At 36.2% G+C, this 16,906-nt stretch overlaps 1 protein-coding gene across 1 annotated transcript in view; it reads right to left on the reverse strand.

Moving 5' to 3' along the window:
* Positions 1-908: 908 nt before the first annotated feature.
* Positions 909-16,906, reverse strand: part of LOC145293316 (cell division control protein 42 homolog) — a 47,418-nt gene continuing 31,420 nt past the window's right edge. The window contains exon 3 of the mRNA XM_080139964.1: positions 909-1,879. Coding sequence (XP_079996090.1) covers positions 1,463-1,879 — 417 coding nt within the window. The 3' untranslated portion in view covers positions 909-1,462. The remainder of the gene's footprint in view (positions 1,880-16,906) is intronic.

Consider the following 16,906-nt stretch of genomic DNA (forward strand, 5'->3'; position numbering starts at 1 on the left):
GCTACCTTTAATGAGAAGCGATCAAATAGTGAAAAGATTATGAGACTAACAGTAGTTACATAATACGCCTACTCTGAGATCTTAATGATATCTATATAATTATAACTATGGACCGGGTGCCCTTGCAAGAATCTTGTCTTCGACGAGCAGGCAATTACATCTTAAGAAAAAAAAGGGGGGATGACAGGTGAATTTACGTATAATATATAGTAGCAGGGCCGTCCGGCGTTGCCCAGTCGCAAAATACGATTAAATATATTTGAATTTACATAGATTTCGTATTTATTATTATAGAGTCAATTATTTCATATATTGTACCCAGTACATGCTCATGATTTCAAAAGTAAATATATGATTTGAGTGCAATCAGCTAGAATCAGACGGTTCACAGAGTTTATATATATATATATATATATATATATATATATATATATATATATATATATATACTCGGGTTTTTTTTTATTCAAAAGTAATGAACTAATGAATTCAACGAGGTTGTTAGATAGTGCTACATAAAAAGAGCTGATAATACTTGTTTATTGTTATATAAACATGGTCACATCCTGCAGCTACAAATAGCCACTTGTTTCAATCAAACAACATATCAGGCAGCGACTTGACTATTCAAAAGTTCAATGAATAATCATTAATAACATTATTCATTGAACTTTTGAATAGTCAAGTCGCTGCCTGATGATATCTGTTGTTTGATTGAAACAAGTGGCTATTTGTAGCAGCAGGATGTGACCATGTTTATATAACAATAAACAAGTATATATATATATATATATATATATATATATATATATATATTATATATAGGTATAGGCGTGGCTCAGAGGCTAAAAAATGAGGCTGAAGAGTTGTATATTTAGGTTTTCATTCTAGCAGATTGCACCCAAGTCTTTTTTTTTTTAGTTTTGATCTCACCACTATATATTATACTGAATATAATAATCGATACAGAATTGTCTATATAATAATACGTAATCTTCATAAATTAAAATATATTTAAGCGCATTTTACGACCGGACAATGCTGGGCGACCTGCTAGTATTTGCTAAATGTCGCAAATATTCCTATGAGTATCCCCAAAACAAGATTGTAAAGGATATGTCCAATTTTTCTCAAGATTATAAACCCTATTGATGAGCAAATGATTGGCTTGGCCGTATTCTTTCTCTCTGGGTCTAAACTAGTCAATATTGGACAAGCCAGTCTTTGTATCGATTTATAATAGACGAATGGCATCTGAATTCTGGTCCATCCAGTTGCCCAGTGTTATTGAAAGGATTGGCACACTTCGATTGGTTATCGATCAATTGATTGGTACATTAGGTACAGCACGTCATCCGCGATAAATCGATCATTCACGCGCAACAATCTTGCACATTCGGGGCATAAGAAATTAACAAAAAAAGAAAAAAAATAACCCCCACACGCACACACTCATTTGTACTCACACTTTCCAAAAGAAACGCCGTAACGACCTCTTTTTCTTCGGTGCAACCACGCGACAGAGGGCCATCTGAAAGACGTCGTCAACCCCTTCTCCCGTGAGGGAGGAACATTCGACGTAGCCCACAGCACCGTTGCGCTTTGTCCACTTGCTCGCTTTTCTGTGCGTAATGAAGGTTCGTTCTTTCCGGCTTGTGTGGCCCCGGGTCGCCGGGATGCCCTCTTTCTGTATTATCTCTTCCCGGACGTCCAGATGCGTTCCGACTACCATGAACGGCGTTTGCGGCCGGTAGTGCTTCAGTTCAGACAGCCATCTGGACGAAAGGTTTTCAAAAGAACTCGGTTCGACCAGTGAAAAGCAGAGAATGAAAATATCCGCATCGTAGTAGGTCAGAGTTCGAATTCTGTCGTAGGTTTCCTGAATCAGAAAAGAAAAAAAAAATGTGTCAGTTATATATATTATGAATGACGATTCAAAAGAGAAGGAAAGTCAGAAATAGATCGCATAAACAAACGAGTTAATAAAGAAATCGGCTCAAAGACCATATACAAGCTGGTCAATAGTAAAGCGAGAGATTTGAAAAACGGTATTTATTTTATTTTTTACAGAGGATAACTTATGTTTTTCAAAGACTAATACATATATGCTTACAGAAAAAAAAATGTATATGCTAATTACAATGAATAAGCCAGATGCAATAAAATTTTTAAATAAAATTTCAAGCAATAACATTTAAACATTTACAATCTCAAATTTAGCGACCTCACTGAAGAAAAAAAAAATGAAAGAATGGCGATGGTTTAGGTTAAGAAAGGGAAAACTACATAGTTTTGATATTCTCTGCAGATGCTTAGTTATTGCTATATACGGAAATAACAGGAAATTATACTAAAAGAAAAAGTTGTCTCCCCTGGACAGAACGAAGTAAGATGGCAGACACTTATTTACAAAACCATAATGCTCATACGAAGTGTTCTTCCTAATTCTAAGTCAAGTGACATTTTTATGAACAGTTATTCTGAGTGAAATCTCAGTAGAAAATCCGGCTGTCTAGGATTAAAAAAAAAAAAATCACCTACAAAGCATGGAGACCAGATACTATCCCTACTATAGTAATAAATAAATGCTCTTCACAGCAAGCACAGGTCCTCTACAAACTTTAATGGCTTATCAAATCTTGCTTCCTTGATAGCTGGAAAATTGTCTTTTTAAGAACTTCAGTTAGAAAAATTGACCCGCAAAATTATCGCCCCATAAATCTCCTTCACTTATTCGTTAAAATATTTGAATCAATCGAGCGATAGTTCCTCGTATCGAAAATGATGAGCTTCTGGCAAATAGTGTGTGTGTGTGTGTATATATATATATATATATATACACACACACACACACACACACAGGGTGTCCACAAAATCTGGCTACATTATGTAGAGGAGCCTCAGGCGGTTAGCAATAAACTATCCCCTTTTCAAAAGTGAATATAAAACCTTGGGAGGGTGGACCTTCTAGAAATATAAAGGACCAGCAACATATCGTAGCCAACGGGGGGGGGGATGCCATTCCAGAAATGACAATTTTAGGGCCGAGGGAAAAATCCACTACACTAGATTAGTGCTCGGGCAAAGCGCGCCTTGATAGTGTGGCACAATGGAGGGCGCCCCTTTTGAGGGAGCCGGGAGCTTCTACATTAATAAACCTTGTGCTTCACTTGGTCTGCACTTGTCGGCAAACACACACATTTCAGTGAGGATACATTTTTTAAAGGTTGAACCGTCGGCACACGAAGATTGACAGGTGTTTATATATCCAGTGCACAGTTAACGTTATGTTGACATAATTTGAAAAACAAAATATGGGCGATGAAACTTATCTATTGAAAGAGAGAATTAAATATAATTCTATTGTTTTAAAATAGTTGAAGCTTGGATTCTAGGATCGGCGAACGCGACATAGCATGGGTCTGATTTCAACTGGTCTTTATAAAAATATGCTCCTCATTGTTAGATCTTTAATAAATTATATTTTTATAAAAATGCATTTGTTCGCTTTTTTTCTTTTTTGTGGAAGCGTTAAATTCCAGCATGCCATTAATGCCGACGGCGGAAAGATGCCTGTAACGACGCAATAAAGACAAGAAGCGACCCATGCAAGCCGGTTATAGCCGACGACATTTAGGCCCGTTGTGTTGCTGTTTCCATGAGCCTATCGTTTGATATCGTTTATTCCCCCCACCCCCACCCCCGGGGAGCTGGTTGCGTTCTCGGGACGTTTTTCAAACAAGTAACTCTCCCCAGAGAGTGATAGTGTCATAATAGGAGCCGAGAGGGGCAATTGAGTGTCGGAAAGAGTATCTGTAAAGAGCTAGTTTGTTAAAGACGGATTTCGTAGAGAGTTAGTCAGTGGTAAGAGAGGTTGAGTCAATGTTGTTGGTGCTACATGAAAAGTCGATTGGCCCATTAGAATTAAAAGCGGGAACAGATTAGTAGAGCTCGCTATAAATAAAAGTGAAGAGAGAAAGGAATACAAAGAGGAGAAAATAAATGGGAAGAAAGAAAACATTTTGTCAGTGTCAACGGAAGGCCAATCCTTTCCGATTCAACAATCAATATCACAAAACGGCATTGACGTCACTAGCTTAAGTGGGTAGAAGCAATACCAACCACGCTCACGCACGATAAGACTTAAATACTATTTCCGTGTCTATACTGTTCTTACTTAGAAGAGAATTTGAACGCCTACTAGAGATTGACCTTGAGTGCTTAATGTGTCTATACATATGGACTTTTCAGAATCGATTTTCTTACTATACTTTGCAATATTTATTTACACAAAATTTTTTTTTTTTAATTACAAATTTAACAAATTAGGCACAAGGCTAATCAAAAGTGTGAGATTAATGGGTATCGTTGGTCAACCTTAATCAGAGATGCTTAAAATTGTCTATCCTAGTCTTAGCTAGAATTATCTCAATCATCACGAACATATTCACTCCAGACACTGTCCTAGATTTAAACAAATCTATATATCTATAACAGTGAAATTGTCTGCATGTGTGCATACCAAACTAATTTGTCAATTTTACGTCTACAGTACAGATTTGACATAAGGGGTATTGAGATTTGGGAAAATCTTTTTAATCGGAAATTTTAATCAGAAATTTGGCTGTCAAGGGGTTAAAGTTCCACGATTTGACCTTTGAAACCTCTACCAAACTTCTTCAATTTGGGGTCTAAACACTTGAAATTTTAGATGTACGTCATTTGGACATGGATCAAACTGTCTAGTTTGATTTGAGCCCAAAACAATAAATGTTAAGGGGTCGAAATTGGGGTTAAAGTTTTTAAAAAAATTGACCTCGCAGTCTACCAAATTACTCAGCCAATTTTTGATCGAAACATTTGAAATTTTACATACAGTGTATTCAAACAGAGGAAGGTTTTTAATCGGTTTTTCACAAAAATTTGGCTGCCATGGGTCAAAGTTCAAAAGATTTGACATTTGCAGTCTCTAGCAAACTATTCAGCCAATTGTGGGTCTAAACATTTGAAATTTTCCGTAAAGGGTATTCAGACATTTTCGTTCAGTAAAACTAAGTTATGAATTTTCTAGTGTCAAAATCGTAAAAATATGTAAGGAGGCGAGCGACGCTTTTTATGATTGGTTTCCATAACTACGTCGCTTCAGCGACTACTCTTGCTACTAATTCGAAAAGAGAAGTAACAGGTGAAACAGAGAATGAAAGCATGAAAGGGACATAATTGGGGGGATTTTACTGAAAGCAGACGAGTGCCGCACATTGTTATTACATATGTGTTTATGGGGGCAATAAAATAAGATTGAAATTAAACAAAGAACAAGTGAATTTATTTGAAGCCTGGAACAATCATGGATTACAATAGAAAAATACGAGCATGAAAAGTAATATGGTTATGTTTAAACATGGAAAATAAAGGACTAGTTGTTAAAACTAGAAAAGAAAAGGACAAGATATTCTAGTAAAAAATATAAATTTATAACTTAAAATATTGTAATATTAAGAATTTTTTTTTAATTCAATTATAACATTAAATAGTCAATTCTTAATGCTGCAATATTTTAAGTTATAAATTTATTATATTTTTACTAGAATATCTTGTGCTTTTCTTTTCCAGTTTTTACAACTAGCCTTTATTTTTCACCCCCATTATTTTTCTTTTGCAATAATACACAACACATGTATATAATCAAATAACATAACACCGTAAGGCAGGGCAAATACCGTAACCGGGGGCCGAAAAAACCCGTATTCCATATCGTAACCCGAAAAACAAAAAAAAATAATAAAATAAAACGTATCCTAGGGCTACCGTATCCCAGGGTCATACTGTATCTGACTTTTGCTCAAGCCTTATATGTATACAATTTTATCAAAACAATAAATTCTCTACAGTGTAATGTAAACTGCAATGTACTGTTGACTAAGATACTATGGGGAGACATGTAAAGCTTCCTCCAGTGCATCGTAGTGGATTCCCATCTAGAGTAAATAATTAATCGATTTGATTGGAAAATGAGCGAATCCACCGATTTCAATAAAATATAGGAAGGCGAAACATTCGTTGATCATCATTCAATCACGAGCAACGTTTGATCTTCCTGCTAGCATTGATATACAAATCTATTACTAATGGAGATTTGATATTTGCCTGCATGAAGCCGAAACTATACTATTACTGCTATCAATTGTACGATTTGTTTAATGTCCAATTCAGTTTACTATTTCAAACTAATGTACTACCTTTTAATACAGCATAATCACGTTGACACACCGGTTCTCGATTGATCACTGAAGTTAAGCTACGTTGAGCCTGGTCAGTACTAAACTGGGTGACAATTTGGGAATTCCAGGTGCTGTATATGCTCTCCGCTTATCTCAGCATTGTTCCCAGTCGTCTAGCACTTCTTGCCATTAGACTCAAACAGTGCCGATTCAGAAGAGGTGTGGTTGGATTTTGCGCAACACTTGCCTCACAATTACGCGCAGCTACCCTTACAGGGGTATCCATTGTCTCTTGACTGAACGGAGGCATCGACTACCTTTTAATGCAAAATTCAGAGGTGGGAGAATAATGTAGTATATGTTCGTTTTTCATATATTTTCTGGCATTATCACCCTTTTTCTGATAGGGGAGATAATTTAATGTTTTGTGGTTTTCAGACCATCCTAGTAAGGATTACCTTCTTTTTTATGGGATAGTGTAGTATTTATTCTGTAGTCATGAGGCTGTCTTGCCATGCATTATCTCTTCCTTTAAGGGGATATAACGTGTGTCACCAAGAAATTGTCACAATAGACAGTTCATTAGCAAATCCAACGCTCACATTATATAGACTAGCGATAATATACTTCCTCCGTTCCATATTTATGATAAGAAATATAAAATCTATTTGGATGCAGAGCAAAAAAAAAAAAAAAAGCCAGTACTTGTGCAGAATTTGAACCAGACGACTGGCGGTTCGGCTTTGCTCGGAACGTGACGTCAACTGCCGGCTTTCGCCGATTATCAAAGCATAACAACGCTACTCAAGGAAAATAGTGAAGAAAACATTTAAATATAAAATTTTTTAAAAATAAATTTATTATATATATATATATATATATATATATATATATATATATATATAGTCATCCACATACAGTACTGTTTCGCTGTTTTACAGCTCATCAGTGCGGCTAGACAGGCACTTACCTCAAGCCAGGATTGAAACCCGACCGTTTGTACGGCAGTCAAGGCTCCTAACCATTACGCTATTGGCGGCTGCTTAAAAAAACTGTGACATGCCGTAACAATTTCTATTTATTTTTTTTTTTACTTAAAAAATTGGTTACAAAAATAAAACTTTTTTCAATCGTTTTTTTGGGGGGGGGGTAAAAAATTGAGCAAAACTAATAAAATTTTTTGCCATTTTTCAACAGTTTAAAAAAACTTTTTTTTATGTATTTTTTATGTATTAATTTTTTTTTTTTTTTGCATTTTTTTCTGTTCTGTAACTAATGTACAGTAAAGATTTTTGTTATTTTTTTTTTCTTTTTATGAACATTTTTTTTTTTCGTTTAAGGTTGGTTAAGGCAACAGATTTTTTTAAATTAAATCATGACAGCCGAGATATTTCCTTATGATTAGGTACACTTTTCTACGGTTGCAGCAGACGATGTTAAAACCGGGTTAGAAGAAACAGCAGACGTGGAAGAAACTTTTCCCACCCAACCGGGTAGCTTTCCGATATATGGTTTAAGATGAAGACATAAGGATCATTACGAATTTCTGTCTCCACATAAACTTGAAAAGATAACCGTCGAGAAGCTCCTGGCTGGTCCGTTGACCCCTCCCCCCCACCCCCCCAAATATTTTCCCCAAAGTTAGTTTGCTTTGCTGCGCATTGATCGGCGTCTTACATCAGATTACAGCCAAACCAAAGCGCGTGACGTCAAGTTCCGGGCAACGCTGAGTGGAGGGTTAATTACGTCTGGTTCAAATTCTGCACAAGTACCAAAAAGCTTATTACAGGGATCGAACCATAACTTGTGATTAATCAAACATATCCTACGCTGAGGGAAAAGAGTGACCCAAGACTTTTTTGTTAAGTCCTAGTAAAGCGTCCGTATATCAAACGGGATCTGCATGAATAGGGTTTCTTTTTTGTCCCATCTATGAAACATTATCATGGGACTGCCTCCTTGTAGACTACAACATGGTCATCTTCAATATTAATTACGCATGTCCATTTCATCTTGATAAATAACGGCCTAATCACACAATCGATATAAAAATTGGAACATAATATAGAATGTCGGAGACAAAGAAGTGAAGTATATAAGCGAGTTATGTACGGCACAATCACGTTGACATACCGGTTCTCGCCAGATCACCGAAGTTAAGCAACGTTGAGCCTGACCAGTACCAGATGGGTGACCATTTTAGAAGGCTAGGCACTGTATGTAACTTCTGGGAAGGATGGGCGTGGGGCCAGCACCTTCGCCCCGTAAAAAAGAACTCAGTTGCTACAAAAGCATCTACAAAGTTGTAGATGGCCTATGCCCCCCCAAGGGGCTCAAGGCTATGGGTGTATAGATATAAGCGAGTTATAGAAAAGTAAGTTATTTAAAATATTCATAAAAAATTTGAAACTGATAAGGACAATTTTGAAGTCGAAAGTTCGAAAGTTTGTATATTTAAGATAAATATATAATTTAAAAAAAAAAAAAAAACGAACAAGTTATTTGGCTTTTTAATTTCTATTACATAATTAAAATACACAACTATATTTCAAAGCCTATATGTTATTATAAAACTGTTTTACATTTCAATATTGCGACATATTCTACGTTCAGTTCCAAACTTGTATATCGACTGCCAACACAGGAAGCTATGTTGAAAATATGCCAATATGTCGGCTTGTTTACTAATTTAAAATTGTTTTCTATTTCATACGTAATATTAAATTGATCTTAAAGCCAATACATTCAGCATGTCATAATCATTAAATGAGATACAATTTTTGATCGACTACATATCGATTTTCCAATAAAGATAAAAAAAAAAAATCACGTCGATAAACACATTGTTTTTGTTTACAGTGTCGCTCCATGGTGTGCGAGACATACTCTCACCTATTCTCGTAATGCATTGTGGTTGATAATATCTCCGCCGCCCTCAACGCCATTGCTTGTATATAATGTTCAAAGTTACCTATTGTTGTATGCGGCATCATATTGTGATCTGTGCTTTTAAACTATTTGTAAGTGCAAAATCTTTATTTTCTAATAACTACTATAAATGCTTTTAGAAGTCGTACGAGAACCTAACCTCCCCAATCTCCATCCATCGGTAGAAGACACAAAGGAAACTAACAACTCGGTCAATAATATATGGAACAATAAAGTGTCCCTTGTTTACGTCGTTGGATGGTGAAGCGATGGACACGCCCACCTTTTTCTGACGCAGTTTGTTTACGCTCATTTTAAAGCAAAAATAAATAATTCGACTAATGCACACACAGACAGACAGACAGACAGACAGAGAGGAACCTCTGATAGACCAGCGAACGCGACACTCTCGAAAACAAACCCTGACAGACCAGCGAACGCGACAGCGCGACACTCGAAAACAAACCCTGACAGACCAGCGAACGCGACACTCTCGAAAACAAACCCTGACAGACCAGCGAACGCGACACTCTCGAAAACAAACCCTGACAGACCAGCGAACGCGACACTCTCGAAAACAAACCCTGACAGACCAGCGAACGCGACACTCTCGAAAACAAACCCTGACAGACCAGCGAACGCGACACTCTCGAAAACAAACCCTGACAGACCAGCGATGGACAGTGCCTATCAGTAATGAAAGGACGCATTTAAATTGTAATAAAAATAGAACAAATTATCTTTTTATTTGCCTTCTCGTGAGGGCAAAGTTAAACACAAGGTCACTTTGTTTCATGAGAATATATTTTTCCGTATCTTACCGAGGATATAACAGATACTACACTTACAAATTCGGTTTTAAAATCATATAGTGTTTATTAGTATATTTGAAAAAAAATACAGATGGCGGCGAGGTCTCAGTTAAATACGTTAAGTTTTGGGAAATGAGTTCAAACTAAAAAAATATGCAAAATACTGTCAGAAACCCACCCAATATATGTTACCGTGACATAGGAGACAGACTTAAAAAGCACACGAGTGCAAAAAGACATGAAATATAATGAAATGCGTTATTTTAGAAGAACCACGAATAAAAACATTTCATTTGCACAAAAAATGCCGAGTCGGGTTTATTTTTTATTTTTATTTTTTTTTTATTTCTTCCCTATTTATTTTTGTTTGCTTGTTTCTTCCCGACAGCATACATGGAAAGGCAATTACAACACCAGCCGGAAAACGACCACAGAAACTTGCATTCTTTATTATTCAACTTCAATACATGAATAATTGTCAAGTAAACGGGGAATCTGTGCGTGTAGATATCTCAAAATCGACGAAAGCATAAAGGACTCCGTTCGGCAACGGGGCAACAATGGATACCCTCTAACCGAAAAGTATGAAGCAAGAGTTGTTCAATCTCCAACTGCATTGAATCGGCATTGTTAGAGTCCAGTCACAAGAAAATAATGTCGTAATAAGTAGAGACTAATGTTATTTCGGATTTTTTTTTTCTACAGAACTAGTTGCACAACCAAGGCTTGAAGGTCCTTATTTAATTTCCCATCGACGAGGGCAAAGTTAGACCCAATGTCGGTTTTTCAATATAGAGAAGTTCCGACTCCCTAAAAAGGGGAAGTTTTGATAGAGACGAAAACAGAAAAGGCTTTAATCCACTCTCTCAGGCTGTACGTTATCTCTGAAAACGAGTTAGTTTATTGCTACTCGCCTGAGGCGCCTCTATCGTGAAATGCCGGTGGAGCGGTTTTGGGAGCTATGTAGGTCAGTGTTTCAAAACGTCACGTTGTATTTAACCTCCTGAAGATGTGATAAATATTTCTACTTTCACCGATCAAGGACAGAAAATATGGAGTGTAGTATTAGTCGTTAATCTATAGCTGGAAGGATGATACAAGAGTTCGTACCTTTTCTAAGAATATTAGTAAGCATGATGTAGTAATGCCGACAGGAGTCGAACCGGGCACGCAAACTTACAGTCCGCATCTGTCGCTCCTACATCACAACACTAAACCATGACAGTCTTTTATGAAAAATAGCGGGCGAGAAGCGCTCACGTGCGTTAAAAAGGAGCAGCGTGACACTCTGCAGCTCCGCCACACCCTTGCCTCATCATGACTTCTTTATTTTTTTGTCGAGTAAGAAGGCGAAGGCGAGGGTTGAAAGCAAAGCGTGTTGCTGAGACTGACAAACAGGGAAGAACCGGGTAGGAGAAAGCAACGAAAAGGGAAGTATGAACGACAAAGGGACATTAAGACAAAGATATTTCTATGTGCATCGCGGCCTTGAGGCAAAGTGTAGTATCTTTTTTTTTTTTTTTTTAATCTTATCAGTTTGTTTAAGCTGGGGATAGGGATGCTACCAGACGCCAAACACTCACCCACTATCATATTCCAACCGAGAGATCTTTTTAAGATTCTGGCCGTCCCTTTGAATGCAATTGTTCGAATCTATTGCACTTGGTTCACCGAGTATATTTGCCAAGTAGTTTTTGAAATACGTTTTCATGAGTCCAGTTGCTCGTATAATTACTGGAATGATGGAAATCCCTCGAAGATTCCAGTTTCTTTTAATTTCATACATAAGACGTTGGTATTTCGTTATCTTTTCCCTCTCAGCTCTGTTTAAGCCAGTGTCATTTGGGATACTGACTTCAATCATATCACAATGGCAGGTTTAACAGCTCTGTTTTCTAAGTAGTTAGCTGCATTAGATGGTTTGCAGATGGTCAAACGAAGATATTTTCACACGTAGTTATGTCATTGTCCCCAGCAGAGTAACTGGATGTCAGATAGCTCAAATAAATATTTCAATTATTTGTGGCCGATGTGGAATGATGAAAATCTTCCGAAGATTCCAAAGATCCCAGCATTTCGCATTCTTATCTTTTTCAGTTCAGTCTTGTGTGTGCTTTTATTTTAGAAAGCGTCTTACTAACATGTTTTTATTTCTTGCTTTTTTTTTCTGGCGGGGTGGTGGGTGTCTTCACCCTCTCTTGATTTATATAATTCCATGTTACAATTATAGAGGCTTTCCATATGGAGAGGCCCATCACACTGGTGAAAGAGCACAACGTTTCCCTCTTAACATTCAGGTAATGCCTATAAGAATAATAATTTAATATGAGAAATGCAAAAGATGCATTAAATATCAGAATATATTGTATTAAATTTGTCAGGGTTAGATAGGAGGACTTTGTGAGATGCTGAGAATTTAAAATTTTAGGGCACCGCCATGTGTTTATTTATGGTACTGGGTTCATTGAATAGGACCTTTTATTAAGGTGGCACTAATGTTAATACTGGCTGCTCATTAGCGATTATCTTTGTTATGTGAGTGTTGTAATATTCAATTCTGTACAAATTCAAGTCTGCCCTTCATTAAACTGACTGTCCAGATAACAATAATTTCACAAGTAGCTAAGAAAAGAAGAAAACGATATTTGAATACGTTTATTTGTCAATATCGCAAATATACCAACCGAATGACTTATATATACTATTATATTGTACCCAATATACAGGAGTGGCCGCCTGACGTAGCCCGGTCATAAAATACGCTTAAATATATTTTGATTTATGCAGATTTCATATTATAGAGCCAATAATCTATTGATCATTAGATTGTATCCAATATATAATAGTGATTTCAAAAGGTAAAAAGAAATACTTGGGTGCCATCAGCTAGAATCGAAACCAAAACATGGAGTTCTACAGCATTATTCGTTAACGTCTGATCTAAATTCATACACATAAACTTTAAAATATAACATTGTTAGAGAAATAAATGTATATTTGTGCATGCGTAGAAATGAAACGTTTAGTAGATTTACGCCTGACAAGTTCATTTTGTTCTTCAATTTTTATCCCTTAGTAGCTATTTTTACCGGCTAAAAAGCAAATCGAAATTGTTCCACAGGTCTGAATCCCCTATACATCAAGTTTCAAGTTTTTAGACCCAAAATTGACGGTAGTTGGGTAGAGACCATTCCAGTTACGAACAAACACACACACACACACACATACATATGAACGATATTTTCCCAAAACCTCTGGCATTGATGGGGGGGGACTAAAACTTGCTGCTATGGTTTCTAATTATCTAATAGGGAAGTAATTAAAATGAATTACTAAAAGAATATGCAAATTAGCTAGATCTTTTGCAGAGGAAAGAAAAATTTTTAAATACAACTTTGTAATACATGGGTCATGGAATTAACATTCATCTGCAAAAGATGTAGCTAATTTGTATATTCTTTAAACTATTCATATTAATTTTCCATTAATTTTTCTTGGTTTTCTTATGGGATGAGTTAATTATATTCAGGCAGATGCTCTACATGATTTATACTTGCGTGATATTTTCTTAAAAAAGGTTATAGTAAATACAAACATACATACATACATATATAAACATACATACATACATATATATATACATACATATATATACATACATACATACATACATACATATATATATATATATATATATATATATTTGTTGAAAAAAATATGCCTATCAGTTTTTGGTTTACAGACATGAAACTTAATATATAGGGTATCCGAATCCATGCGAAACTTTATATTTGGGGGAAAATTGGTGCAAAAGTGTGAAGATTAAAAATAAAAAAAAAACTGGAATTAGTCAGGTGAAGGCCGAACGACGGCATTACGAATATGCATGCGTAACGTAATAGCTATCAGTTCATGTTTTAATTTTTAGCCTTGTCTTCATAGCGCAGGCATTAATGTCAAAGGAAAAAATAAATCATAAGCTAAAAGTTTTGGTTTCGATTCTCTACGGTGTAGCACGAGTCATTTTTTTTTTTTTAACTTTAAATCATTACTATATATTGGGTCCAATCTATATATATATAAAAGTGAAAGTGTCTGTCTGTGTACATTTCCCTACACAATAACTATCAATTTTCAGTCTACAGACTCGAAATTTGATATACAGGGTATGGAGATTTGGGAAAATCTTTGTAATCTGTTTTCGGCCAGAAATTTGGCTCTTAAGAGGTCAAAGTTCAACGATTTGACCTTTGAGAACTCTACCAAACTCCCCCGCGAATTGAAATTCAAGATATAGGTCATAATAGGGGTCAAAGTTTAAAAAAAATTGACCTCTGCGGTTTATCAAATTACTCAGACAATTTCTGGTCTAAACATTTGAAATTTTACTTAAAAGGTATTCAGAGATAGGGCAAGTTTTTTAATCGGTTTGGGTCAAAAATTTGAGCTACCTATATATAAATATATGTATATTTGCATGTCTGTCTAAAACTTTCGACAGACGTAACGAATTTTCACAAGATCAGTATCGTTTTGAAGCTCGAACCTTCAGACGATAAAAACTGGTTAAAAACATCAATTTCTTCATCCTCAACTCGGCACTTTTCTACAGGGAGGGGTCGCTTTTTTTCGCCGATGTTTTCGAAAGTTATCTCTTTTCGATTGTCTAGCCTTAATTTAAACCTACGTCGCTTCCGGTTAGGCGATGGTCGTAACAGCAAAGACGTCATGTTTTTTTCCCTCCTTCGCGATACGGGTTCGAGCCCGTCTTCCTACTACAACTGGGAAACGCCAGGCACCCATGCTAGTATAATATAAATACGAAATATGCATTAATCAAAATATCATATTTAAGCCTATTTTACGACCGGGCAATGCCAGGCGGCCTGCTAGTATATGGATATATCCATACTTGTAGCCAAATTAAATATTGAAATGCTCATATCTAGCCATATGATACGAAACTATATGAAAATTTGCAGGCTTTTAAAATATTATAATACTATTCTACGGTTAAAATTTTACGACAATTGGTCAAAACAACCCATATTTTCAAACCAATAAAATATGCCCAAATTTGCATCCATTATATATATCTATAAAAGTGAACGTGTCTGTGTGGATGTGTTTGTCTACATTTCCCTACTGTCAATTTTTAGTCGAAAATTGATTTACAAGGTACTGAGATTTGGGAAAATCTATGTGATCGGTTTTCGGCTAGAAATTTGGTTGTTAAGGCGGTCAAAGTTCAACGATTTGACCTTTGAGAACTCTACAAAACTCCTCCGACAATTTTGAGTCTAAACACTTGAAAATTTAGATATAGGTTACTTGGACATGGATCTAACTTAATAACTTGATTTGAGCCTAAAACAATAAATGTTAAGGAGTCAAAGTTAAAAAAAAAATTGATTTTTTTTTTTTTTTGCTTAGCATACACCTCCAAACACCCGCGCACCCATAGCTAGTATATCTATAAAAGTTCAAATGTGTTTTTTTTTTCGTTTTTTTTTCTTCTCTGTAGTAAAGGAAGACTATTATAGCGTGCGTGCGTGCGATAAAATTGTCATGACGAATCATATTTATATTTATTCATGTAAAAATAAATACGCATAGGTCTTTATTATAAACTAGGGAGATACGTATAAAGATTAGCACACTTAACACTTATCTGACAATTATTTCGACCTTAACTGATCAGTTTTAAATCCATCCAATAAAGATAGACTTATAACATTCTATTACAAGTAGAGCGAGCCTTTTCTAGTCTCACATAAATACACGCGTTCACATCTTAAGCTATATTACTTACATACATACGCGCGCACGTCCACACACGTACATATATTCACGTTCGTGTATATATACACTCACATTCACGTGTATACACACACACGCTAACGTACACACATGTACTCACATACGCGCACATGGGCAACGTCACTTCCTCTTTCAAAGGAAATCCACAGATGCGCAAAAGACCACAGGAAACAACTATAAAAGCAAGAGCAATAAGCTGCTTCCTCCTTTTCCAACTCGCCTTCCGAGGTGAGTTGTCTACGGACCAACAGCGTGCCTTTTCGGCAGGCGCGTGCCTCACGCCACTTGCTACTATGTGGGACAAAAAGCTAACAGACCGTACGTACACTTTATACGCTTTCTCTCTCCATGAACTGGATTGACATTCTCACTCTTTCTCTCTATATATCTATACAACTTGTGCCTGAGAATACCTTCGCGTAGCTGACTTCTAACATGGCGCGGAGTTTAACTGATGTCAACTCTATCCTTTTCTTTGTCTACACGCTGGACTATCATTCCCCATTTTGCACTACATTACTCACTTCCCTTTCCACGCGCGAACAAACGATAGTGACCCGAACGTGAGATGAACACACATTTCCTTTATCCTTCTATACAACCAGTCCCGCAACAAACGATGGTTACACCCGAACGCGGACATGAACACCTGTTATATCTAAAATATTCATTCTTTCAACAGTAAATAAACGACACGTTTATCTTATCCAGCAATTGAGTTTTTGTTTCCTTCATTCCATTCGTTTCATTATTTTCTTTTGTAACGGGATTAGGAGATATATATATATATATCCTAGTCCTCTATAGATACGATGCCGTATTTAATCATTTCATTATTTTCTGAGCCTCTGGCCAGAGATCCGACACAAAGGAAAGCGCACTAGAAGTGTAGGATGGTAAAATAAGAAAACCTTTTTAAAGTGAAGTTCAAAAATAGAGTGAAGGCCGATAAATTTTAAAGCTGAGAATTGAGTTCACTTCACCCCTATATAACAAAAGAATAAGACATTTTAAGTCAGAAGAAAGCGAAGTTTATAGTTACAGGTGAGACGTATTAACCTTAAAATGATACGACATAATTCCCCCCCCCCCAATTTAGGGTGAGGTTTCTGGGAAGACGAGCAG

This window comes from Euprymna scolopes, chromosome 2 (assembly GCF_053919585.1).
Source record: "Euprymna scolopes isolate OS-2025 chromosome 2, ASM5391958v1, whole genome shotgun sequence".
Lineage (NCBI taxonomy): Eukaryota > Metazoa > Mollusca > Cephalopoda > Sepiida > Sepiolidae > Euprymna > Euprymna scolopes.